The 27,644-nt window shown below is 39.9% G+C and overlaps 2 protein-coding genes across 2 annotated transcripts; one reads left to right on the top strand and one right to left on the bottom strand.

The window, feature by feature from the left end:
• The first annotated feature begins 996 nt into the window (after positions 1-996).
• On the top strand, positions 997-15,764 carry LOC133653842 (rabenosyn-5). The gene is made up of 12 exons (XM_062053585.1): positions 997-1,267; positions 1,630-1,896; positions 7,555-7,689; positions 7,765-7,865; positions 7,937-7,982; positions 8,051-8,212; positions 12,028-12,287; positions 12,393-12,463; positions 12,534-12,620; positions 12,689-12,791; positions 12,865-12,969; positions 13,036-15,764. The coding sequence occupies exons 2-12, from the start codon at positions 1,650-1,652 to the stop codon at positions 14,122-14,124; spliced, it is 2,406 nt and encodes an 801-aa protein (XP_061909569.1). The 5' UTR covers positions 997-1,267; positions 1,630-1,649; the 3' UTR covers positions 14,125-15,764.
• Positions 15,110-27,368, bottom strand: mrps25 (mitochondrial ribosomal protein S25). Its single transcript, XM_062053587.1, has 4 exons — positions 27,119-27,368; positions 26,941-27,047; positions 26,752-26,839; positions 15,110-15,546 (listed from the first exon to the last, which is right to left on the bottom strand). Exons 1-4 carry the CDS (start codon positions 27,250-27,252, stop codon positions 15,354-15,356), a joined length of 522 nt encoding a protein of 173 aa, XP_061909571.1. The 5' UTR covers positions 27,253-27,368; the 3' UTR covers positions 15,110-15,353.
• Between the last annotated feature and the right edge of the window lie 276 nt (positions 27,369-27,644).

Genomic DNA, 27,644 nt, shown 5'->3' on the forward strand with positions numbered 1-27,644 from the left:
AAAGTATTTGGTAGAGAAACTCTTGTGCAGAGTTCAGACGTCAGACGTTTCTCGTAGTTAATCAACAGTCTTGCACACATGTCAGGCAAAAAACTTTGGTATACTCATCTAAACAAATATCTTTCAAATCATGAGCAGGGGTGCCCAAACGTGTTGCTCCAAGGGTCAAAGGGAAAATGTGCCAATGGGCTGCAATCCAAACGCAGTCAGTTTAAGTGTTAAGCAGCACCCTGAGTTAAGATTTAGCCCCATACCACCATATTTAAAGTAGTAGTAAGATCATTAAGTTCGATCAATGGCATATATCATCAATGATTGTGTGAGCTAGAAAGAGGTTATGTGAATATGTATTACATTTGGGAAGCAGGTGAAACAAAACAAGTTACTTTGGGAACTCCTGGTTTAGAGGCTGTCACTTGGCAACTTTAAGTTTCACGTTCCTCTACAAATATGAGGCCACTCCAAGATCCTAATGTGCTTGAACATCACATTAGTGGCCTTTGCCGTGTATCTATAGGCCTTCCAACATGGCATTGACACTATATCACAACCAATCTTCAATATCATCCAAGGTTCTGGGGTACTGTTTATTAGTCCCTGAGTTGCTGTGAATTTTCATGTCCTAAGAAACAGCCCCAAAGTAAAATGTTTCCACCTCCATGTTGGACCATGTATATACAGCCTTTCTCGTCTAACACGGTTAGTCAAGTTAATGCCATATTAGGACCCCATTTTGGTATCATCTATAATCACATTCTTCCTTCTTCAAAAGCACATACTACATCCAAAATGATACTTTAAATTTCAAAACGTCGATTTAGATATCAACTAAAATATACAACAAAATAATTACTTACTTTCAGCGCCAGTGTCAAGTCAACTCTTCATATAGGTAGCTCATTTCAAATGGTATTTAACTCGGGGGAAAAAAACATGTAGTCTTTATGCGCATGCGTGCGCATGCTCGATAGTGTTAGGTAGCTAATTTCGACAGTTAAACAGTATTAATAGTGGAAGTAGGAAGTTGTTAACTTTACATACAATACATAGAACATGATGATCGTGCACCAAAGTCGCAATACACTAAAGTACGAGGTTATGTCTTATTTTAAAAGCGCTTGTTTTGAATTTGGAGAGTTTAGACCCTCATTGCTTCCCGTACTGCCGCGCAATGTCACATGATCAGACAGGTTCGCTACAACGGATGACGGTGAGCTGTCAAACTGAGTCCAAACAGTGACCAAAGCGGTTATTGTATGGTTAAACTGTAAGTATAAACAGCACGTCATTAATAATAATCCGCTTTTATATGGTTGTGAGAATAAGACTTTGTTTATTAGCCACGGTGACAGCGAAAGATAGCAAGACCTGTTGTTAGCATTTTAAGCTAACCCTGCACCCTTCGAATACCACTGCGAACACTTCAACTACATTTTATTCAAAGAGAACTGGAGCTTTTTGATATGCTTCATATATTCTATCAGAATGGAGTGTGTTAAATACATCTTATACATTGTTTCACAGCGGGGGTTCGAACGGCTAACCGTACATGAGCGTCCACAAGTGCTCCATTCACTACACTACACCTGTTACTCCTAACTGCGTTGTCCTTTTTGCGTTGGTTTGCAGTGTGATGGAGCTATCATGGCATGGGTTGCACTCCCTGTGACACAAGGAGTGGAGAAGGACTGCCTCGTCGGCCTCCTCCTTGCACAACACAAGCTGCCGCCATCATGGCTTCGAGCTACCCAACCCCTTTTGAGGGCACAGGTGAGGTGAAGGAAGGCTTCCTTTGTCCACTGTGTCTGAAGGACCTGCAGTCGTTCTACCAACTCCAAGGCCACTATGAAGAGGAGCATTCTGGGGATGACCGCCACGTTCGAGGGCAACTGAAAAGTAGGTCACATCTTTTGTGCTGGTAGTTCAAGTTTGAATAGGGCTGGTGATGTTATTGCATCGAGGGACAACATATGAAATGCACTGATGATAAATTGTTTTTTGTTTATTGAGGATCCCCATTAGCCTATTAGCCTACGCACAAACGCACAGGCTAGTCTTCCTGGGGTCCTTTTCCCAAAAGTTCAAAGTAAAATAGTAATACACAACTCCAGTTACAAAAAATACACAAATCCAATTACAAATAAAAGAAAGGAAAAGAAAATTCTCAAAATAATAAAATAACAGTAAATGGATTATACTTGTATAGCGCTTTTCTACCTTCAAGGTACTCAAAAAGCTTTGACACTATTTCCACATTCACACACACATTCACACACTGATGGCGGGAGCTGCCATGCAAGGCACTAACCACGACCCATCAGGAGCAAGGGTGAAGTGTCTTGCTCAAGGACACACTGGACGTGACAAGGTTGGTAAAAAGCTGGGGATTGAACCAGGAACCCTCAGGTTGCTGGCACGGGCCACTCTCCCAACCGCGCCACGCCGTCCCAGTACACAGATACAGTTACAGAACATACGCAGATCCAGTTACAATAAAAGAAAGGAAAAAGGAAAAGAAAATTCTCAAAATAATTTAAAAAAAATAACAGTACACAGATACAGAGCATACGCAAATCCAGTTACAACAAAAGAAAGGAAAAAGGGAAAGAGAAAAAAAGAAGAAAAAAAAGTTCTCAAACTGATAACATGATAGATTAACTCTTAAGTCTAAAAAGTGACTTTACATGTTTCTTAAATGCTTTTTTTTTTATTTTTACTGGAAATAGTCCTAATATTTAAATGATGAGTATTCCATAATGAAATCTCTGTATACAACAGTGATTTTCATTGAATTAGTCCTTGGTCGTGGTAATGCAATTAGACCTTGAGTTGAAGCTCTGGTACTGTAGTGGTGAACATCAGCATTATAACCAATCTGCTTAAAAAGAGCTGTAGGGTACTTGTTATGAATAATGTTTTGAATAAATAATAATAAACTGCTGGATAATCTATGAATAACCTTCAGCCATGCAAGACAAGAATGCATATGGTCCACACTCAGTCTATAAGAACAATCTAAATTAAGTCTAGCTGCCCTATTTTGAGCTGTTTGTAATTTTGTAAGATCAATCTTGGGTGCAGAAGCCCAAATAACTGAACAATAATCCAGATGACACAACACCAATGTTTGTACTACCTGTCTGCAAATTGCAAGTGTTATGTACGTAACACATTTCATAAATGATGATTGCAGTAGCTCATTTTGAATACACATTATCTGTGATCACACTTACACATATTCATTAAACTAAGACAAACATGCCTCAGCCACTTAATTACATGTACAGTGGTACCTCACTTTAGAGCAGGGGTCCCCAACCTTTTTTGCACCACGGACCGGTTTTTAATGTAGGCATTATTTTCAGGGACTGGCTTTACACTTGTGCCAAATAAATACAGCAAAAATAAGTGCATGAAAAATGCAGCTCACTATAACGCTGAATTAGTGGGAGCACAGGGCTTGTTTCTTTGCAATGAGATCCCCAGCTGGTTACCATCAACCTGTAGATTGGAAATCAGCCTTTGGCACATTTATATTGTATATGTTCATTAATGTGCATTGTATCATGTCACAAAGTTATAACAAATGGCAACTTCCTATGAGGAGTTATATTGTACATGTATAAACAGGCTTATTGGTGTGTCTAGTGGGATAGAAAGTTAAGTGTTTTGCAGTCGTTTACAAATTATTTAATGTTTCTCTGCAGACTGGTAGCAAATGTGTCACGGACCGGTACCGGTCCCCAGACCGGTGGTTGGGGACCACTGCTTTAGAGTGTTTGGAGCAGGGGTGCCCAGACTTTTTGCCTCCAAGGGCCAAAGGGAAAATATGCAGATGGGCTGCGGTCCAAATTGCACTGATTTTAAGTGTTAAGCAGCACCATGAGTTACGATTTAGCCACATACCACCATATTTAAAGTAGTGGTAGGATCATTAAATTCGATCGATGGCAACTAGTTAAGCTTGCGGCTATACCATCAATGATTGTGTGAGCTTGAAAGAGGTCAATATGAATAAGTATTACATTTGGGAAGTCACGCATTGGTGGGTGAAACATAACAATTAACTTTGGGCACTCTAGCCATTTAACTGCAAATACAGTGGTACGGTACCTCAACTTTAGAGTGTTTAGAGTAGGAGTGCCTTAAATTTTTACCTACAAGAGTCAAAGTGAAAGTGCCAACGTTCCACAGGCCAAACACAGTGTGAAACACTGATAGCCTAAACATAAATGATAACGTCCCTATAATTATCATCGGTGACAATTAGTTAGTCTTGCAGACATGCTATCAATGATTGTGTGAGCTCTAGGGTTTGTTGCGATACAACTTTTTCACTTTCGATACGATACCAATCATGATTCAGTACAATATTAGCAAGAATCATACATACTTTTATTATTTTGTAGAGTGGAATGTTAGAAAATGCTTTGATCAAGTGAAATTCGTCAAACAACAATGGTAGGTATGAAAAACACAAATCTATTTATTATTATCCATCTGGAATGGATTTATGCTGTCTTTAGGTTGAAGTGGGGTAGTAATTGTTTTTTTTGCAGCACCTTGTGGTCACAACAATTTATCAAGCTCAGTAAGCTGAATGATGCAGACACGTTTGTTTCTGGATACTTCAATATGCTTCTGTGTTGGAGACTTCATTATAAAAGTAACATGCAAATATAATTATTTGATACTTGTTTATATTGACAAATGTGGTGTTTTAGACTGAAATATTGTTCAATTAAGGACACATGGTGTGTATATATAGCTTGTGTGTTATTGTGTACTTAGCTGTTGTGTAGCTCCAAGTTTCCAGCCGCCTATAGTCTACCATGTTTACCTTTTTTTAAATGACTTCACTAAAATACAAGAAAATACCTACTTTGTGTGCTTATTGGAGGTCAGACATTTACTGTAGCTGTTAGCTGGCTTTTCTACGTCGCACAAGTAAATGTGTTGCAGGACTGCTTGTATTTGAGCTAAAACCAGGAAGTTTGGATGCAAGCCAATATAATCTGATACTTGTTTTGTTGATATCAGACTAATATTCAATATCAATATTAGTTCAGGATACACCTAGTGAGCTTAAAAGAAGGTCAATATGAATATATATTACATTTGGGAAGCCACCCTTTGGGGCGGGAGGCCAAACCAAACGATTTCAAGGACCAAATTTGGCCCTCGGTCCCAGATTGGACACCCCTGGTTTAGAGTTAAGAACTGTCTTTCGGCTAATTGTTATGCTTTAAGCTGCAAGCAAAAATATGAGTTAGAAGCATCCATGCCATTAGTGGGCGTAGCGAATGTCATAGTGAACCCCTTAAGATCCAACCAAGCATTAACTTATAGCTAAGAATCAACGTTAGTTTGTTTTTCTAACCATTGAAAAGACTAAAGTGAGTGTGAAGGCCAGTGCTGAGAAAAATAAGTGGAATCATTGAATTGAATTAAAGAAAGAAAAAACACGACAGATCGCGTCATAGAGATGTATACCAAGTAGGTTACCCTTATTTGCATCAACGCTGTAAGTGTCTACATGCTTACTGGTCAGAAGGCACAATGAAAGAAATATAATTAAAAATTATTACTTACTTTTAGCACCAGTAACAAAGTCTACACAATGTAGTCGATTTTGATTGTAATTTGTTTTGAGGATAACTTTAGTGTTGATGTGTAACAGAGGCCAGCAGTGTGACTGGGCCATGTGTACGTTGGTAAACCTCACTCCCTAACAACTTCAAAGAGCAATGCTGGGTATCGCGATGTCAGTTTGGGCTTTCCTCTCGGTGGATAGCGCCCAGGTTCAAGTCCCGTGCGGACCGGAAGGCGAAAAGACAGGGACCAATCCTGGTGGGTTACAGATGCGCATGCGTGCGTTCGGTAGCTCTTTTTGACAAAGCCACAACAAAGACAAACGACACAACACATAAAAGCCCCAACACAACTTGAAGTCACAAAAGACACGACCGACACAACAGAAGTGACAGTGGAGCAAGTTACGGCGACACACCGACTTCCAGAACACAACAACTGGCACCCATGGAAAAGTTATTTCGTCAGAAAGAAAGAAATACAAGAGATGAATCAAAGAGGAATGCTTCCGCTCGCCAGGGCAGAGAACAGATAGTGAATGGTTGGGTTAGGCAACTTTATTTAGCAGGTAAACCTACTCTTAAAATTTTGGTTACTGTAGTTTTATTGAAAATTGCTTGAATGTTGAAAATGTGAACCCATTGGTCATTCATTGTTGTTTACATGCTTGTTTGTATCCATAATTCATTTGTACTTAATTCCCTTACAAAATAACAGAAACATAGGAAGCTTCACCTGTCGTGTCCAGTATCCAGTATTTATTTCACAGTCACACTGGTTGAGTTGTTTGCTAAATAGTATCGTCCGTGAATTGCAACCACAAATTGTAAATTGAATCTATCGTTGTTCAAACAAATCGTTACACTCCTAGTATTATATTTGAAAGGTCTGTGAATAAATATTATTTTCCAACTGAATGTAATTGTAATTGATAGAAACACCGGGATGGATCTGTGTGGTCTTTACAAGAAGATGATCTATCAATTGCGTTGCGCCTTGCACTGCAAACATAGTTGACTTGTTCAAGACTTAAAAAGCAGGTGTTGATAAGACTTCCCTGAAGAGCTGTAACATGAAGTGGGTGGTGTTGGACCCCTTGTGCTAATAAAAATGGCAATCAAAAATGCATTTTTTCACATCAATTACATATAGTACCGATAAATACCGGTATCGATTAGGAATAACGATATTGGTATTGGTATCAATAAAATAAATGGTGTAGCAGACTTTAGCACTTGCTATTCTGCACCATACTGATGCAGAAGAGTTGATTTTGCCAGACAAGGAACCACTCTCCAAAGTAAATTATGTACTATATTATTACATTACTTAAAACAAATATTGTACTTGTAGTGTGTTTTTTCATACAATATTTCTTATCTAGACGAGTGTTTTTCTTTTTAAAAGGCACGTTAAAAATGTGCTGTTCGGGGTGTGGGGGAAAAACACCAATTCATTAATTTAAATTAATTTTAATGGGCACCAATAACTTGAGGTTTGAGTGTTTTGAGTTACAAGCTCTGTCACGAATTAAGGTGGTAATACTATAAATTATGAAATATCGTATTGGGCCGAATATAGGACCTTCCTTTAGAAAAAAGGCTGAAAAATACAATCGTCTTATATTCCAGGTCTAGAGATCTTTACATGCAGTCAGAAGTGAAAATAAACTACTTGTCCCAAGAAAGTCAGAGCTTATCTCCCTGTCACTCACATACCTAAGTGACCCACAAAACAGAGGATGGGACAGTTGGCAAACAGTAGAGGAGGATTTATTTATGATTAATGAGTAAGATAACTGTAATCAACAAACAACTGTCAAGCAGCTACGGAGTATGAAGAAATACTTTTTTTTTTGTAATCTACCAGTTATTTCAAAGATATAAACATGATTTTTTTTTAAAATAGGTCTTGAAAAAGAGATACATAGACATACAATCATACATGCCTGCATTTCTATAGGTTTGGTCCAGAAGGCTATTAAAGCCAAAGACAAGCTACTGAAGAGGGATGGAGATGACAGACCAGATGCTGGCAGTTATGAATCTTTCTATTATGGTGGAGTGGACCCATACATGTGGGAGCCTCAGGAGCTTGGTGAGACTGGAATAAATGTGCTATGATTGAGGAAAAAGTCATATACATATTTATAACTCTGCTCTTCTTTTGCAGGAGCGACAAGAAGTCACTTGGAATTTTTTAAGAAACACCGTGCTGCCAGGATCGATCATTATGTCATCGAGGTCAACAAGCTCATCATCAGACTGGAAAAGGTGTGCTTTCGTCATTACAATGCAGGTGTTTTTTCTTTCTAATTAGCTGAAGGTAAAACATGTCCTTTCAGCTAACGTCCTTTGACAGGACCAACTCAGACGCAGCCAAAATCAGAGGCAAGCTCCTTGTGTACTATAGATACATGTTTCAAAGGTAATATTACTGAACACATCATCTTTTACAGCCATTGAGAAGTCGGTCGTGTCCTGGGTGAATGACTCTGATGTCCCTTTCTGTCCGGACTGTGGAAACAAGTTCAACATTCGGAACAGAAGACACCACTGTCGTCTCTGTGGCTCCATCATGTGCAGGAAGTGCATGGAGTTTGTGCCCCTACCTCTTGCTCGTATGTACAGTATGAACGCAACACTCCAAGACCAACAGTTTCTCTCAGAATTATGCAACCACCATTTTTGAAATTACAACCTATTTTCTAAAGTATACACTTTCAATGGACGGCCCATTTAAAAAGACAAAGTGACGGCTGTGTAATGTTAGTTGTGTTGAACTATTTAAACAAAAAGAAGAAAAAGCAGGTCTTTAATTGTCATTGCGCAAGTACAACGAAATGACATTTTCAGCACAAATCCGTCCAAGATTAGACAAACATTGTACAGGGTAACAGAACAGCAACGCTGTTGGGTCGCCACGTTCGGCGCCCAGTAAAAGGTGGTAAAAAAGGTGAAAACGGGGGTGGGGCAACAAAAAAAAGTCAATCTCAGACTGGGGCCGAGAAAAACTATTTGATAGCCGATAAGCACAAATACATGTTGTCACAGAAACTACAAGACTTGTAACAGTAGGGGAGGGGGCGGGCATCCAGCCCAAAGCTGCTAGCCACTAGGGGCGCTGCTCTGTTTTCCGTCATACCACGTGGGGTGAGGCGTCAAAGACATGGGATGGGGGGCGGGGAGCGTGTGTGTGCGGCGTGTGTGTGCGGCGTGTGTGTGCGGCGTGTATTTTACGTGAATGCATATGTGTGTGTAAGCCTGCAGCATGTCTCTGTTCCACAACCTTGGTGCTCTCGCAAACGCGATAGCACAGCCAGTCAGTCCAACACAAATCAACAGACAACAGGTGTATGTCCACGAGAGACAGGAAATTAGTTTGTTGATTTTACACTGCACTGTACTTGAGGAAAATCTCAAAGGAACTACCTTGCCAAGTTGCTTGCAGCCAGGGAAACAATCCAGATTAGAATGTCTGTGTTTGAGCGAGCGAAAACACATTTAAACTATTCACTCTGTCTATTTCTGGTCCTCAATGTCATCATTCTTCGCTTTACAGAGTAGATGGCGTCTCCAAGATGTCAAACTTCCGATTTAGTCCAAAATCACAAAAGTCTGATTGCCCACAGCTTTTCCCATCCTTCAAGCATTTGTGGCAGCTTTGGGGTTCCTCTGGTGATTTTAATGAATCTAAAACCTTTCTTTGTAGTCTGGTATGTTTTGGAAATGCTTTTTTGCTCAACAGTCACATTTATAACCCGTATGGTGGAGGCATTTTCAGATTGCAAATGTCCCCCCCAATATTGGAGAAAGACGCATTTGTCCTTCTCAAAAAATATACCACGAAAGTATATATGCTATTACGGGGCCGGCGTGGCGCAGTTGAGAGTGGCTGTGCTGGCAACCTGAGGGTTCCTGGTTCAATCCCCACCTTCTACCAACCTCGTCATGTCCGTTGTGTCCTTGAGCAAGACACTTCCACCTTGCTCCTGATAGGTCATGGTTAGGGCCTTGCATGGCAGCTCCCGCCATCAGTGTGTAAAATGTGTGTGGGAATGTGGAAATAGTGTCAAAGCACTTTGAGTACCTTGAAGGTAGAAAAGCGCTATACAAGTATAACCCATTTATTATTTTGAAAGCGCAACACAGCGTCATATGACATCCTTCACCAACCAGACTCAAGAAGACGACACTAGCAAGAGCTTTGCCATGAATATTGCTTGTTTATAACGTCTTGCTGTTTGTTTATATTCATATTTAGAAACTATGTATTTTGAGTTAAGTCATTTTAATTCTGGCATGGTCACTTTTCCATGATTTAATTGCTAACTTTGTCAGTGTTCCCAAATAACATTAACACTAGCTGAACTGTTTTGTCATCCCCTTCCATATAGCAAATGGCCACCACTAAAAATGAATGAAGTAGCAGCAGGACTACTTTATTTTAAAAAGAGTAACGTCAGTGTGAGTAACGGTTACATTACAACACAAAGACAACACCAAATTGAACTCAACCATTTATCAACACGTATACAATTACATTAAATATGATGTGCAATTACAATTAGTCTTACAGTAGAATGATAGTACATCGATTAATGAGGCAGGTGAAGTAATGACAGGTGGACTGAGAGAGCTCAGATGAGGTCATGAATGAGTGAAATATATATTAGCCTGTTGTTACTTTTTAAACAAACAATTTTATTTTACCATAAGATTAACTAATAAAGTCAGGGAAAATATTGGAGTGTCAGATGGAGTTTGAGGGTATGAGGAAATATTTTAAAATCCTATTATTGATTATAATAAAGAACAGCAGCTGATGACTAATGTCAAGTAGATTTTTTTAGAATGCTTGTGATTTATTGTGATAATTGTTTAATCATTTCTACAATACTATAGGGTTTGGGTTATGATTTAAATCCGTTAACGCCATGCAGGAACATCACAGGCTTTAGGCAGGGAGTCAAAGTCATGGAGAGACAGGAGCAAACAGACAGTGGATATTTTATGAGTTCACAAAAAAGTACAACATGTTTTTCTTGCCTGTGGTAAGTGCAGTTAAGTGGCATTGTGTGACATTGTGACTTTTGCCACACCCAAAATTCATGGACACTCAAGTTCTGTCAAACAAAACCTGAACAGTGATACAAGGACTTTCCTTGGCTTCATTATGATACAGTACAGAAGGGAATTTTGTGTTTTTTTGTACGGCAATTAACCAGAACAAACTAACACCTCTGTAAAATCAGAGCCCACCTTTATCACTTCTGGATTTAGAAATAGGAAAAAAAGCTATCGAAAAACTTAAAGCGCAAGAAAATAGACATGCTTTCTCCATGACTGCATAAGAATGTCACCCTATAAATGCACAGTTGTCCAGGGCTTTGGCAAATCAACCAGCAGACAACAGGCACTGTCTGTGTATGTGTTTGACCCACAAGGTTGAACCTGTTCCTACACCCCTGCACCACACCCGGTCCAAAAGTATCATAATTTATCTTCTGAAAATGTGCACAGTTTTTGTCAAAAATACATTTTATAAACATTATCAGGGTGTACCCCGCCTTGGATGGATGGATTACAGGTATATAGATTCACCCGGTCACAGCATTAGGTACATCTGCACATATGGATACAGAGCTGCAAAAAATGCATGTCTATGTTATGTACATACCAAGATTAGATTAAAACAATACATTATCCTACCTTTTCTTGTGTTTTCTCAAACTCATCTGGCCTCATACAGAGCTCAATCCCCTCTGGCTGATAGCTTACTTAATGCCCAAATAAGTACATCCACCTCGCTGTGACGTCACACTGTAGCAAGACTGCAAAACCCAATGGGCAGAGGCATCCAAAACCACATTTAAGCTCAGGTCCAAATGCATAAACCTTATAATTTGATGCTTTAGCATTTTTTACCTGAAGTATCCAACATTGTAACATTTATAAGACACAAAGGACAAAATTCATCAGAGGTCCTCCTTAAACGGTTTTTGTGTTGGTTTAAAGCAAACCACTGCAAGTTCATAATCTTTGCAAATACACATAATTTACAATAAAAGGTTTAATAATTTTGAGTGCAACCGTAAATTATGTACATCTATGTAATAAAATAAAAACAATGAGAATCTCCCTTTATTCAGCTCAGACTTGATTGATGCTGACATTTAACAATGTTGGTTATTGTGCAGGAGTTTAGAACTGCAAATACTTTGTCTTTAATATTACTTTATTTAGCTAACGAGGCCTGTAACTGTGATTTACCAACTATGTCAATCTAACTTAAAAGCTATAATCTTTAGGGACTTTTTTTTATTGAATCTCATTAAATGGTGTATGTGTACTGTATGGTGTCAGTGCTTAATTTTTTAACATGGTTTCCTTTTTATTACATGACTTGTACACCCTTTCATTCGCTTTCTTACAGAAAAGCTGATTAATGGGACACGAGAGGCTCTAAGCGTACCCGGGAGACACAGTCAGTCTCAATCCCCCCCTATAGGCAGTGGCAGCAGCATGGGCTCCAGGAGAGGCAGCATCAGCAGCCTGAGCAGCGTCACCTCCATGCTGGAAGAGAAGGATGACGATAAGATCCGCTGCTGCCACCACTGTATGGACAAACTGTTGAAGAGGCAGCAGAAATTGGAAGAGAAAGACTTTGTGCCTGACATAGTCAAACTTTACGAGGTCAGTCTTCATATAACATACCATGAAGAACATTTAGGTCTGAGAAATTTACTCTTTTGTATTCATCTTGACACGGTTGTTCACTGACATGTGACTTCCTGTCAGAGGCTGAGGATGTGCATGGAGAAGGTGGATGAAAAGGCTCCAGAATATATCAGAATGGCTGAATCACTCAGGTAACACCCGTTTGGGCTCATCTCGCTGCAATTTCTGACATGATTTGATGCTCATTGCCTTCTTCCATAGCGCTGGAGAGACCACATACAATCTCGACACAGCAAGTGGACTTAGACTGGAAGTACAGAAATACTACGAACTGATTGATGCGCTAAGGTATCGGTTCTGAACGTCAAAGTTGAACTCGTTTAACATCAACCTTAGCCTTTGCGTTCTTTCCTCAGTAAAAAGATTTTAACTCTGGGAATAAAAGACGAGCCACAGCCGCATCCAAAGGTGCTGCAGCTGCAGAAGATGGTGCGCTACACAGCCACACTATTTGTCCAGGTGAAGCTCTCAGAAAAGAACTGATCAATCATTATTACAAATAATTCAACAACACATTTATTCTTCCTAAAAGGAGAAGCTGTTGGGGCTCATGTCCTTACCAACTAAGGAGAAATATGAGGAGCTGAAAGAAAAGAGAAAACAGGAGCAGGAGAAAATACTCCAACAAGAGAGACTGGTAAGGTGTTGTTTGGTGGACATTTTGCTGGGGACGCCAGTTGTTTATATTTTTTTTGCCTCACAGGCAGTTCAGGACGCATCAAAGAGGAGGCAGGAGTCTGAGAAGAACCGTGTGCCTGCCAGCACCAACGGAGAGCTGCTTCAGGGCCCCAGAGCGCCTCGCATGACCAAAGCTGGAGGCTGGTTGCCCTCTTCGGACTCAGGCCATGCACGCAGTGAGCTGGACGACCCCCTCCTGCAGCAGATCGACAACATTCAGTCCTTTCTTAGGCAGGCTCGCGAAGCCCAGAAAGCAGATGAGGTGGCGATGCTGGAGGAGAACTTGCGTCAGCTGCAGGATGAATATGACCAGCAGCAGACCAGCCTGGCCATTGCGCTCTCTCAGAAGCTGGCTGAAGAAGAGAACTTGCAGCAGGGTGAGTTGCACCGTTTGGAGGCTTGGGAGCGAGAGGAGAGGGAGCACAGGGGCCCCACTGTGGCCTCCATTCCACCTGCCGTCACGTGGGAGAGAACTTTGGATATCAGTCTTCAAGGTAGTTTTCAGGAAGCGGGCAGCAGAGAAAACGATATCTCCCTAGAAGATGAGAGCTCCATTACTGCTTTACCTGTAAACCAGGAAGAATCTCCTCCTCGGCTGAGAAGCTTAAATGAAAAGAAAGAATATGACCCTTTTGACGAAGCGGAGGCAGAGGACGCACAGGCTGACCATGTTCCCATCAACCCTTTTGAGGTAGCAGAGGACGATGCACAGGCTGACCAGGGTCCCGGCAACCCCTTTGAGGTAGCGGAAAAGGACGCACAGAGTGACCATGTCCCCGGCAACCCTTTTGAGGTAGCGGAGGAAGAGGCACAGGGTGACCATGTTCCTGGCAACCCTTTTGAGGAAGACGAAGATACAGACAACGGCAACCCCTTCATGGAGGCCTCGGACCATTCTAAGCCTGCCTCAACCAACCCTTTTGACTATGATGATGAGGCTCCACCCGATGTGGACATGATAGAGGAAGAGCTACTGCTGCAGCAGATCGACAACATCAGGGCCTACATTTTCGATGCCAAACTCAGCGGTCGGCTTGATGAAGTGCAGCTGTTGTCGGAGAACCTAAGAGAGCTACAGCGCACTCTGCAGGAACAGAAGAGAAACAAGCAGTGATGCTGCTCCATTCAAAAGGTCCTCTGTGGATGAGGTTGACATCACTGCACAGGTGAACCACTCCACCGTCCACCTTCTGTGGCTCTCACTTCATTTCCTCCACCGTATTCAAACCACTCTTAATGATGCAATATTGCACAATTGTTAACATATTCCAACAGTTTAAAGGAAAGGGATCATGTGTTTCCTTGTGAATAATGGCCGTTGTCTGCCTCGGCTGTGACACTGGACAGGACAAGCAGTCGAAAAAAGATGAATAGAATCATGTTAGTGAGATATGTGGGGGATTTCAAGACACGTTATACAAAATGATAATGCTCATCACATTACTGTCCTGTACCTTGATAGTATGCTTTAAACATGCATTTAAAGTTGTCTGTTTTAATGATCCAATTTTGACACATTTTAAACAATTACCATGCGATTATCACTATATTTTGGCTATTTTGTCACTTTTGTGTATCTGTCTGCTAGCAAACATTTGGAGTGCAGAGTTTAGGACAATTGGAAAACTACAAGGTCTGTCCGCCACATGTGAGGAAGTATCCACCAGCATGTAACAGCAGTGTAACATGCATCCAACAAAAATGTAAATGTAAAAACATTGTGGAGGTTTATCAGGTGAATGAGAAAATGGTCTCTATGCTAATATTTGTACTGTTTCAAGCACCACTATTGCTTTTTTTTATTTTTACATTCATCCTGAATATGTTAGATGAGCAGTATGCAACATTCAGTGTTCTTGTTCTGTGCTTTTTCAAGAGATCTGTGTGACAAGCGTCTGTCCAGTGGTTACTTCCCTCCAGCTCGCTGTGGCCGCACATTGCACATGCTTGCTGCTTCTCCAATGCATGAACACTGAATGAATGCCAGCCAGTATTATCACTTAACGTTTTATATCTGTCAACTTCTTCTTGGGCTAACACTAGCAGCGCCGGACAAATTTAACGCCTGAGCACAAATAAAGAAGTAAAATCGTTGTTCCTTTTTTTCATGTAAAATTAATTTATTCTGTATTCTATTTCAAATGAACAATGTTTTTCACAGGTAAACAGTGTTTTAATGACGCATAATTTGCCGTATGAAAGCAAGATTTGTCAGGTGTTTACATGTGAAGCCACCGTTTTGGATTCTTTATCACCAACAAACTCCAAAGTGTGATGTCAAATCCTCTACTTGGAGGATCCTATTCTAAAAGGACCAGTCTCTTTATGACAATTCTTTTCTTCTCAGCTCTCTTGTTCCGCTTTCATCTGGGCACGATACTTGCCCGTCATCTCTTTAGGCAGCGGCGTGGTGCCAGGACAGGGCACTTGGCCCTCCACCTCACAGATACACTCTCTCAGACAGTACTTCTTTGGCCCAAAGTTAGCAGGGTTGGATGCCTGCATCTTGGCTTGTGCCTCTGCCTCTAGTACGGTCCTGAGGAAATAAAAGAGTGGAGAATACATGTGATAATGATACTACTGCTCTTGTATTGTGCAGGTGTGCTCGATTTGGGGATTAGTGACGATACACAAGAGGTTTCCCATAAATTAATTTCTTTGTGGCGACACACCACAGATGAATTTTAACCCTACCTGTTAAGAATTGTCAATGTTTAGGCACGTTCATGCAGAGACTCCTATTTTGAAACGTTTTACTTGGTCCACTTTCAATTTTTCTTATGTTATGATCGTTAGCTTTCTATCTGTGCAGTTTTTCGACACTTTAAATAAAAGATATTTGAAGCATTGTCTCAGAGATTACCGATTTTAATATAGTGGAAATGACAGCTTCATTTAGTAAACAGTTACTGACTGCTAATAGAAGTTACTATAATGGCTAACCTGCAAACATTAACGTAAGGGGTCCCTCTAATGCTGACATCAGCACTTATTTCATAGTTTTTATACCAAAAAGTTTTTTCTGGGTTGCACGTGACATAGGGCTGCGAGATTATAAAACAATAACTTAATTGTGTGATAGGCTCCAGCACACCCTGCAACCCCGTAAGGGACAAGCGGTAGAAAATAGATGGATGGATGGATGATTTTAATGCCAAAAATTGCAATAGAGATTCAATTAGCCAATTTTTAGATTTTATACATTTAAATGCATAAAACTGCTAAAATGATGAATGAACAAAGTCATGTTACTTTTTCACTGTCAATCAACATACAGTATTCTTTAGAACACTAACACTAAGTATTTAGGTTTGTGCATACAATACCCATGTATGACCTTTGGCCGCTTGCCAGAGCCTCATCATCGCCCACCAGTTCCAGGCTAAGTTGTCAGGCATTTCACTCTGTCACCAATAAAACTTTTTGCAGATACAGTAATACCACGCAAGTGGTGCTTGTTATTGGCACACTGACTGCATCAACTGCAACACACACAAAGTTGCTTCCTGCAAGCAAGCAGTTTCCTGTAACCACTTCTGATTGGCCACCAGAGGACGCGAGGCTTCTGATTCTTCGGGGAGAAAAAAAAACCTCAACTTTTTGCGGTTAGGTTATTGTAGTAATTAGGCCCAGGCGATATTAAAAAAAAATTATCCGATCTTTTCGCCAAAAATAAGATTTATGATGTTTTTCCCTACTTTTTAAAGAAATTAATGAATACAAATGACAGATAATTCGATACAAGTTTTTTTTTTAATTCCATCGTAATCTTGTAGTTTGAAATGACACTGCAATTTACTTTTGGCAAAATTCTAAATTTGTTTAATGTTTTTTGGCCAGCTATAAATTGTACTTTTTATGGAATAACTTTCAAGAAACTAAATTAGGAGCTTCCTCTGGGAGGCAATACTTCTGTCTTGAACAAATACTTCTATTAACAAAAATGTTGCATTGCACGTTGCATGCAAATAAATAATATCCATCATTGAGATGAATAAAGTGCAAACTTAAAACTTTATCTTGAACAAAATACTTCTGTAAATAAAAATGTAGTATCATACATTGCATGCAAATAAATCATCAAGTAAAACATTGAGAGGACTATAGTATTAGTAAATGGAAAAACGCATGCTTTTTCTTTGAACGTGTGATAATTTAGTTTTTCTGCAATAATTTGTAAGTCAATATATTGTTGAGCAAAATGTTATCGGCTCAGGTCTATATGGATACAGTCCATCACAGTCGTATGTTTTATATCTGTTTTGTGTATTGACCACTAAACCTTTAAAGTACCAGTATAATGGAAAAACAAGTTGACTTTATACGTTGAATTGTGTTTCATTGTATCCGTTCAACCATACCTAAATGTATTTCTAGTCCGTTTGACTACGTTTACACTGCAGGCCAAAGTGGCCCAAATCGGAATTGTTCGAGCAGACTGTTTACACTGCAAGTAAAATGTCATTTTTATCAGACTCCGGCCCCAATGCGCACAGGCCCCAATGTGGCCTCCACGTCACTTGCATGTACACTTCAATAAAGTGAAAACAAAGGAAGTTGACCAGGAGAAAGTCGCTACTATTACAAAATAAAAGTCACAACACTTTAAAAATGAGTTTTTTTAGGTAAAAAATAAAGTAATATAATGTATGAATGGATGTATATAGTGTGATATATTTGGGATATACAGTACAGGCCAAAAGTTTGGACACACCTCCTCATTCAATGGGTTTTCTTTATTTTCATGACTATTTACATTGTAGATTGTCACTGAAGGCATCAAAATAATAATAACAATAATGGATTAGATTTATATAGCACTTTTCTAGACACTCAAAGCACTTCACAGAAGTGAGAACCCATCATTCATTCACACCTGGTGGTGGTAAGCTACTTTCATAGCCACAGCTGCCCTGGGGTAGACTGACGGAAGCGTGGCTGCCAGTTTGCGCCTACGGCCTCTCCGACCACTACCTATCATTCATCATTCATTCACCAGTGTGAGCGGCACTGGGGGCAAGGGTGAAGTGTCCTGCCCAAGGACACAACGGCAGCGATTTGGATGTCAAGAGGCGGGGAGCGAACCCACCACGCCATGCAGCCCCTCAAAACTATGAATGAACACATGTGGAGTTATGTACGTAACAAAAAAAGGTGAAATAACTGAAAACATATTCTATGTTCTAGTTTCTTCAAAATAGCAACCTTTTGCTCTGATTACTGCTTTGCACACTCTTGAAATTCTCTCGATGAGCTTCAAGCACACCTGTGAAGTGAAAACCATTTCAGATGACTACCTCTTGAAGCTCATCAAGAGAATGCCAAGAGTGCGAAAAAGTAATCACAGCAAAGGGTGGCTATTTTGAAGAAACTACAATATAAAACATGTTTACAGTTATTTCACCTTTTTTTGTTAAGTCCATGTGTTCATTCATAGTTTTGATGCCTTCAGTGACAATCTACAATGTAAAAAGTCATGAAAATTAAAAAAACACATTGAATAAGAAGGTGTGTCCAAACTTTTTGCCTGTACTGTATATTTTAATGACTGAAGTAGAAGACACACAGACATCAGCGTGGATGTACATGAGCTTTATTTTTCAACTCACTTGTGAGCAAATGCACCACAGTGTCAATTCTGGTATTTCAACAATCACTATTTCTTCAGAATCAAAGGATATAATATACATAAATACCTATTATATTCATATATTACATATAACCTATTATTTGTGCACTATTGACTAGTGATGCACTGAAAATGTGGTCGTTTTAAATAAACTTTGCTCACTGAAACCGGATGTTGTGATGAAAAATCTGTTGGTGACTGCGTCTTTCTCCGCGCACACGAGTGACGTAGCTCGCACAAAGCTGATGAAAAAGTCACATTCAGGTCACATTGTGTTTAGACTGAATTCACATTTGAAAAGATCAGTTTCCAATCGGATTCAGGACTACCTCCTGGTGAGGCCTGAATCTGATGCCAAAAGATCAGGGGCCGTACTTATCAAGCTTCTTAGAATTACTCCTAAGAAGTCTGCTAAGAGTTGACTTAAGAGTAAATAAATTCTTCGCTGAAAGCTGCACTTAAAAGTTAGTTATCAAGCGTCTTACTCACACTTTCAGCGAAGTATAGGACTGAATCTTAAGTGTCACACTCAGAGCTGAATTACGACATTACTATGTGCCGTAAACGGAATTTTAGGTGACGTCATTTCTGTGTCCATAGAAATGACCAATCACGGAAGGGAATCCGTTGTCTAAGAATAAAGAAATATCTTGGAAATATTTAAGTGGACAATGGGAGTGTATATTTTGACAATAAACTACAAAATAATACAAAACAAACTAGTCCCCGCCGGCACTCACGCTACCACTCCCTCTCTTCTATCGCCCACACACTCACTGACGTCACTCACCTCACGGCCACACACATACGCTACTGTCATAACATTTTCTTTCCAATTCATTAATTAGGCAACTAATTTGAAACTGGTGTGGGTGGCTCTATATATACTAGCCCACTGCAGACACATGCAGAAATCAACAAGGAATCGAAAAGTATTAAATCTGTGACAAAAATAATATCCGCTCTGTCTAAACGATACCGTTTGATCAGCTGCTCGTCATCAAAAAAAAAAAAAACATTGTTCCGTTCCCTGAACGTTCGCGCACGTCTCTCTCGCCTCAGTGCCATCCCCTGCTGGCAACTCCTAACCACTTAAGACACCTCTGAAGGTCTCTTAAATATCGTGGAGAGTAGGAGTGATTCTTAGACCTAAGAACGTTGATAAAAAGCTTTTATTCTTAAGTTTGAGAGTAGGACTAAATTTCGCAAATTCTCAGGACTTAAGTGTAAAATGGCACTCTAAGAAGCTTGATAAGTACGGCCCCAGATTTGAAGCTGTTTGGAGCGTTTAGACTGGCAAAAAAAATCAGATCAGTGTCACTTGAGGGCGAAAAAAAATGTGATTTGGTGTGCAGTGTAAATGGGGCCCATGTGAAAATACCATCGAAACATTGCTTCGGCAATATCGGTAGATTTGGTGTCGGATGACCCCAGATCCCACCTCACTCCTACCCACTTCTCCAAAGTGGGCTGGCTCAGGGTGGAGGACAGAGTAAAACAACTTGCACTGAGCCTAGTCTATAAAATCCACTACACCTCCCTGATACCGAAGTACATGTCAAACTACTTCCATAACGTAAATGACCGCCATAACCACAACACCAGGGGGAGCTCCACTAACCACGTTAAACCCAGATTCCAATGATCTAACAAAGGTCTTAACTCATTCTCCTTCTATGCCACATCAATGTGGAATGCGCTCCTAACAGGTATGAGTCTCTCTCTCTCTCTCTCTCTCTCTCTCTCTCTACCTCTCTCTACCTCTCTCTCTCTACCTCTCTCTCTCTCTCTCTATGTATATATATATATCTGTATCACATACTTACCAACCCTCCCGTCACAAATTTTCTCCCGACACAGCCGGAACTGGAGGCCACGCCCCCCCCTGCTCAATGCGGACCTGAGTGGGGACAGCCTGTTCTCACGTCCGCTTTCCCACAATATAAACAGCTTGCCTGCCCAATGACGTCATAGCATCTACGGCTTTTAGAGAGTAGAGTGCACAACTGCGCACACAACAAGGAGACGAAGCAGAAGAACGGCGACGCCGTCGACGAGCAAGATGAAGAAATACGCTTGCAAGTTCCAAAACGAATGGAAACAAGAATTTCAGTTCATCCAGGACAGTTCGAAGGGGAAGGGGTATGTTGCCTGTACATTTTGTAGAACAGACTTCTCCATTGAACACGGTGGCCGAAATGATATACTCATTCATGAACAGAGAGCGAAGCACATGGCGGCGGCAGCGCAGCACCGTTCACAGCCCAGTATTATGGGCCACCTCGCAAAATGTATTATATATATAATAAAATTTATATATATATATATATATACATATATATATATATATATATATATATATATATATATATATATATATATATATATATATACCGTATTTCCTTGAATTGGCGCCGGGAATATAGTATTCGCCTGCCTAGAATTACAGCCGGGTCAAATTCGTTTCGCAAAATAATTAGCGCATGCTTGGCACTTCCGCCGGGTCAAATATGAGTCATTAAATGACTCCCGCCTCCTGGTGGTAGAGGGCGCTAGTGATCCTTCTTGCGACTACCAGTACTGCAGGAGACAGGTACTGCAGAAGAAGACAACAAGCAGCAAGCATGCAGCAATTGTTTGCTTGCACTTTTACCATGGAGGATTACATATCTAAAATAAAACCGTTTTCTAAACTGGACTTTCAATCGAAGCAGGAGGTAATAATTAAAGGAATATCTCCAGAGACTTTTAAAATTGAAGAAAGATGAGAAAGACTGCCTTTGATCAGAAGCAGCTGCACATGGACCCATTTACAAGTAAAGGTAAGATCATAATAACGTTTTTTTTTATTAAATGTGCTTTTCATGATAAGGTATGCGCCGGAGTGAGAAGAGGTTTTAAAATAATTAGAGCATGCTTGCTCATTCCGCATGGTTTTGGTAACCGCAGGAGTGAGAAGAGGTTTTAAATTAATTAGCGCCCCTGCGGCTATTCAAGGAAATACGGTAGCTAGAATTCACTGAAAGTCAAGTATTTTATACATTATATATACAGGTAAAAGCCAGTAAATTAGAATATTTTGAAAAACTTGATTTATTTCAGTAATTGCATTCAAAAGGTGTAACTTGTACATTATATTTATTCATTGCACACAGACTGATGCATTCAAATGTTTATTTCATTTAATTTTGATGATTTGAAGTGGCAACAAATGAAAATCCAAAATTCCATGTGTCACAAAATTAGAATATTGTGTAAGGGTTACATTTTGAAGACACCTGGTGCCACAAACTAATCAGCTGATTAACTCAAAACACCTGCAAAGGGCTTTAAATGGTCTCTCAGTCCAGTTCTGAAGCCTACACAAACATGGGGAAGACTTCAGATTTGACAGCTGTCCAAAAGGCAACCATCGACACATTGCACAAGGAGGGAAAGACACAAAAGGTTATTGCTGAAGAGGCTGGCTGTTCTCAGAGCTCTGTGTCCAAACACATTAATGGAGAGGCAAAGGGAAGGAAAAACTGTGGTCAGAAAAAGTGTACAAGCGATAGGGATCACCGCGCCCTGGTCAAGATTGTGAAAAAAAAAACATTCAAAAATGTGGGGGAGATTCAGAAGGAGTGGACAGCTGCTGGAGTCAGTGCTTCAAGATCCACCACCAAGAGACGCTTGAAAGACATGGGTTTCAACTGCCGCATACCTCGTGTCAAGCCACTGTTGACCAAGAAACAGCGCGAAAAGAGTCTCACCTGGGCTAAGGAAAAAAAGAGCTGGACTGCTGCTGAGTGGTCCAAAGTCATGTTTTCTGACGAAAGCAAATTTTGCATTTCCTTTGGAAATCGAGGTCCCAGAGTCTGGAGGAAGACAGGAGAGGCACAGGATCCACGTTGCCTGAAGTCTAGTGTAAAGTTTCCACCATCAGTGATGGTTTGGGGTGCCATGTCATCTGCTGGTGTCGGTCCACTCTGTTTCCTGAGATCCAGGGTCAACGCAGCCGTCTACCAGCAAGTTTTAGAGCACTTCATGCTTCCTGCTGCTGACCTGCTCTATGGAGATGGAGATTTCAAGTTCCAACAGGACTTGGCGCCTGCACACAGCGCAAAATCTACCCGTGCCTGGTTTACGGACCATGGTATTTCTGTTCTAAATTGGCCCGCCAACTCCCCTGACCTTAGCCCCATAGAAAATCTGTGGGGTATTGTGAAAAGGAAGATGCAGAATGCCAGACCCAAAAACGCAGAAGAGTTGAAGGCCACTATCAGAGCAACCTGGGCTCTCATAACACCTGAGCAGTGCCAGAAACTCATCGACTCCATGCCACGCCGCATTAACGCAGTAATTGAGGCAAAAGGAGCTCCAACCAAGTATTGAGTATTGTACATGCTCATATTTTTCATTTTCATACTTTTCAGTTGGCCAACATTTCTAAAAATCCCTTTTTTGTATTAGCCTTAAGTAATATTCTAATTTTGTGACACACGGAATTTTGGATTTTCATTTGTTGCCACTTCAAATCATCAAAATTAAATGAAATAAACATTTGAATGCATCAGTCTGTGTGCAATGAATAAATATAATGTACAAGTTACACCTTTTGAATGCAATTACTGAAATAAATCAAGTTTTTCAAAATATTCTAATTTACTGGCTTTTACCTGTATATATATATATATATATATATATATATATATATATATATATATATATATATATATATGAAATACTTGAGTTGGTGAATTCTAGCTGTAAATATACTCCCCTCTTAACCACGCCCCCAACCACGCCTCCTGCCCCGCCCCGCCCCGACCACGCCCCCCACACCTCCCGGTATCGGAGGTCTCAAGGTTGGCAAGTATGCTGTATCATGAATCAATTTAAGTGGACCCTGACTTAAACAAGTTGAAAAACTTATTCGGGTGTTACCATTTAGTGGTCAATTGTACGGAATATGTACTGTACTTCACTGTGCAACCTACTAATAAAAGTCTCAATCAATCAATCAAGTCTGCACTCTGCCCATGTCATCAGATCAGTCATACTGGAAATACGCAAACATTGGAAAGAGATGTTTCTGTTTATCATTCACAATCCTTATGTAAGACATGAACACATGTTTTCCTTTTTTATGCATTCTAAATTGTAAATAAATGTAAAAAAAAAAAGTTGTAACAATTGAGTCAACGGGGGCTCCTCTATTCCACTAACAACGCCCCTTAAAGAAACGTGACCTGAATATTAACCACATATTAGCGATACTGTAATTATAAGCGTTAACACAGACAAACTATATATTAGTGACACATTGATCACAGAGAGGTAACGAGCCACCTGCTACTGCATTGAGTCAGTTGGTCTCCTGCTGCTGCTGTGCAGATCACATCTCAGCTGTTTAAAGTTAACTTTAGATTATAAATCAAGCCTCTCAGCTGGATAATGGAGGATTTAGCGATAAATCAAGAAGTTATTCATCTGTGACATTCAACTTATACATTGAGATGGAAAAAAAAGACACGGCAAGACCGAAGACCAGCGTCTGCATCAACTTTTTTAACCATTTGTGTGGATTACAGGGGTGTAACGGTACACAAAAATTTTGGTTCGGTACGTACCTCGGTTTAGAGGTCACGGTTTGGTTCATTTTCGGTACAGTAAGAAAACATAATATAATATACATTTTTGAGTTATTTATTTACTAAATTTGCAAAATCTTCCACCAAAAATATTTTTCTTAGTTGAATATTTGATGTGAAGTAATCGGAACCTTGGATAGGTCAATAATTCATAATAACATTGATTTTGATTCAATAATGTTTTAAGCAATGACAGTTTGAAAGAAAAAAAAACAGCTTTGTTTTATTAGTCAACATTGCAACTTTTTCTAAATTACATTTAACCTTTAAGCTTTTTTATTTCACTTTTGTTATGTTTTTGTTTATTTTAATAGTATTTTTAGAATGTGCCGTGGGCACATTAGCTGTGGACCGCAAATGGCCTCCGTGGCACACTTTTGACACCCCTGCTATAGATAATAAAAAATGTAATCTGATAAATCTATGGATAAAAAGCAGAGCCTGACGACACATGCGCGTTTATCATAACTCTCTCGCTCTCTCTGTCTCTGCCCCTCCCTCACGAATGCTGCTGCATGCACAATTTGTTTTGTTTTTAACCCCTTCTTAACCCTGAACGTACATTGAAAATACATGCAACCCTAACTCAAAATGCCGGACATTTGAGGCATTTAAGAAACTCAAACCGCAAAAGAGGACATGTCCGGTGAAAAGAGGACGTATGGTCAGTCTATCGTATCCCGTTAGCTGTTAGCATGCCGTGTGTTGTGCCTCGGTGTGCATTGTTTACACAACGTACGTTACGCTACTTAATATGTCCGTGTGGAAACTCGTTCAGTACACCTCCGAACCGAAACGGTTCAATACAAATACGCGTACCGTTACACCCCTAGTGGATTATGATTAATTGTTCATCTAAATGAGAAAAATTAACATTTTATCAGTCATCATTCCAGTGAGAGCAGACATTATACGGTAAGTGATTGTTTTATTATGTTCGTAGTTTGTATTTATTGTTTAGCACTTAGCAATACTGCTACATCATGCTATAGTGTTTCCCTAAAGCTGGATGTGTTTGTCACACAGCTTCTAAAACTTGTAGCTCACCCTCTTTATATTCAGGCTCCAAAATATAATGTTCTGGACCATAATTTTCTCCAAAGTAATCGCTGTTGGTTCTCACAAAATCGGCATGATTTGCATTGTTGTTAGGGAACTGTGGTTCCCACCAATACGTCACGTATTACGGACCGCTCATGCTCATTATCTCTCAAAATGGCTCTGGAATCTCTGTGAGATTTATACTAATTTGATCATATCTATTTACTCGCAAACTTTGAAAGTTGTTTGGTGTTATAAATTAGCAGTGGTGTGCCGTCAGGGCCAGCAAGGCCTTCCCTGCTGGCCTAACATAACCAAGAAATCATGATCATAATTAAAGATAAAAGTAATTTTTAATTTACTTTCCCTAAATATCTAAAAGTATTCATATTCTCTTCATGTCATATTATGCTCCTTCCAGCGCTGTTGTTTTTAGTTTAGAGAGTTTTTATCCAATCAGAATTCAGCTAGCTTATGTTGCCATGCTGTACCAAATCTGCCACAGGCCTTCAGATTCAGCAATGCGGGCGTCTGTGCGCTGTAAGTGAACGGGCACATACAGTGACAGACAGTTGCGATAACCAATCAGATCACCAGTTGTTGTCAGTAAGGCCTTCTAGATGGCCTAAGGCAGATATATATTGTGATGTTATGAGCTAGGTAACATAAGATCTCCATTACCCAGCATGCCACGGTAGTGAAGAACATGCGCAGTAGCCCCGTTTAGGTTGTTAAATGTAGACATGCCGGCAGCGGGATGTTTTTGATGAGCACCTTGTGGAGTAAACTTTAAGAACTCAGCCAACACGCCACGTCTGCATCTTTTATGATTAGACAAGACATATATTTGCGAGTCCATTTTCAAGAAGGATATTTAAAGAGAAACCATCACGGCCAACCCTGGAAGCTCGAATGGGTTCTACAAATTGTGAGTTCAGATATTTTATTTCTTTATTTTTTCACGTTTACAATGTTTTTCGCAATTTTAATTTTGACAGTACCTCATAAGATATGTTTTAATTGCTGATGTGGGTTTATTGATTTTTAAATGCGCCAGTAAATAACCTGTTTTGTACACTATTGGTGGTGAACAAATGCCCAGTAAATGTGTTTCTATATAGTTTCTTCAGCAACGGTCATGTGGTGACATCAATTATGGTATTTTGAGAGGTAATTATTGGACACAGGACATCACTGAAAGCCTAGGTGGGAAACTCACGGCCCGCCACTGCAAATTAGATATACAAGATATCAGTAATAGCTTCAATCTATACGGGCAACTTGTATTTCCATTATACTGGCACTTTAAAATAAGATCACAGCTGTGTGCTATGGGTAAATATAAACAGTAGCCATATTAAGGTTTGCCTTCCATCTGGGAACATGACAGTTGCCATACTTCACTTCTGTGGGAAAACATTTAACAGGCTCCACTTACTCTGATTTACACAGAATTTTCTTTATGTGATGTGCAATATCTTTGTGGTCCTTTCCTTCAGCATCCACCAGAACTTGCTCACCATCATCTAGGGGAAATAAATCCTGTCAGCTCGTCTAGGACGTAGGAAGTCACACTTCCTTCAAAAGACAACAATTACTCATTCAGTCATGAAGCAAAGAAACTGACCCAGGTAAAATTTCAAGAACGGTGACGGCGTCATGTTTTTGAACATCATTATTTGGACCCAGGGGTTTTGGTACTGAATTTGAGGAATATTGAAGAAAACAAATTTCCTGCGGAAAAAAAAAGAGTGGTCTTTTGAAGAGATGAACAATTGTATTGGTTAGTTTGCGTAAGTACTGACCTTGCTCCGTCGCTGAGCATTCCGCTTGTGTTGTAGTTGACGGTCAGGATTTTCACTCGGTTTTTAAAGATAATGTCGCCCTTCCTAAGATACTCCAGCGTCCTTCGGACCGGGAACCTTCCTTTCATCGGCATTTTAGAATATTTACGTAAACAACCAAATTACCATTTGAAGCGTGTGTAGCTTGAGTCGCGTACACTCGACGCGTTCTGATGACGTAAGACATCCGACTACCGACCGGGAGTTGTAGTTTTCTGTCACCCCCTGGCGCTGTTTTGTACTGTTTCTGTACTTGTTTTGGTTATTATTATTTCTTGATTGTTGCATATTATAAATAAAGGTTTATAAAATTTAAAAAAAAAAAAAAAAAAGGGAAGAAAGAATAAAAAGTTGTAGATTTTTGTCTCAGGTTCAAGCTCTGTCCAAAAAGAATGAATCTGTACCAGAAAAGCTGTGCTGCTTACAGTAAAAATTGTCAATTACCATAAAAAAACCATAAAAAGATTCTGAAAATGATCAATAAACA

The sequence above is a fragment of the Entelurus aequoreus genome, linkage group LG07 (assembly GCF_033978785.1).
Source record: "Entelurus aequoreus isolate RoL-2023_Sb linkage group LG07, RoL_Eaeq_v1.1, whole genome shotgun sequence".
NCBI lineage: Eukaryota > Metazoa > Chordata > Actinopteri > Syngnathiformes > Syngnathidae > Entelurus > Entelurus aequoreus.

Bases quoted from the DNA above. Each gene is read 5' to 3' on its own strand.
- LOC133653842 (XM_062053585.1), top strand. From the start codon at position 1,650: ATGGGTTGCACTCCCTGTGACACAAGGAGTGGAGAAGGACTGCCTCGT. The intron at 7,690-7,764 runs GTGAGACTGGAA...CTTCTTTTGCAG, and splicing joins GTGGGAGCCTCAGGAGCTTG to GAGCGACAAGAAGTCACTTG. The intron at 7,983-8,050 runs GCAAGCTCCTTG...CATCTTTTACAG, and splicing joins AGACGCAGCCAAAATCAGAG to CCATTGAGAAGTCGGTCGTG.
- mrps25 (XM_062053587.1), bottom strand. From the start codon at position 27,252: ATGCCGATGAAAGGAAGGTTCCCGGTCCGAAGGACGCTGGAGTATCTT. The intron at 27,048-27,118 runs GTCAGTACTTAC...TTTTTTCCGCAG, and splicing joins ATGCTCAGCGACGGAGCAAG to GAAATTTGTTTTCTTCAATA. The intron at 15,547-26,751 runs GTAAGTGGAGCC...TTATTTCCTCAG, and splicing joins AAAATTCTGTGTAAATCAGA to GACCGTACTAGAGGCAGAGG.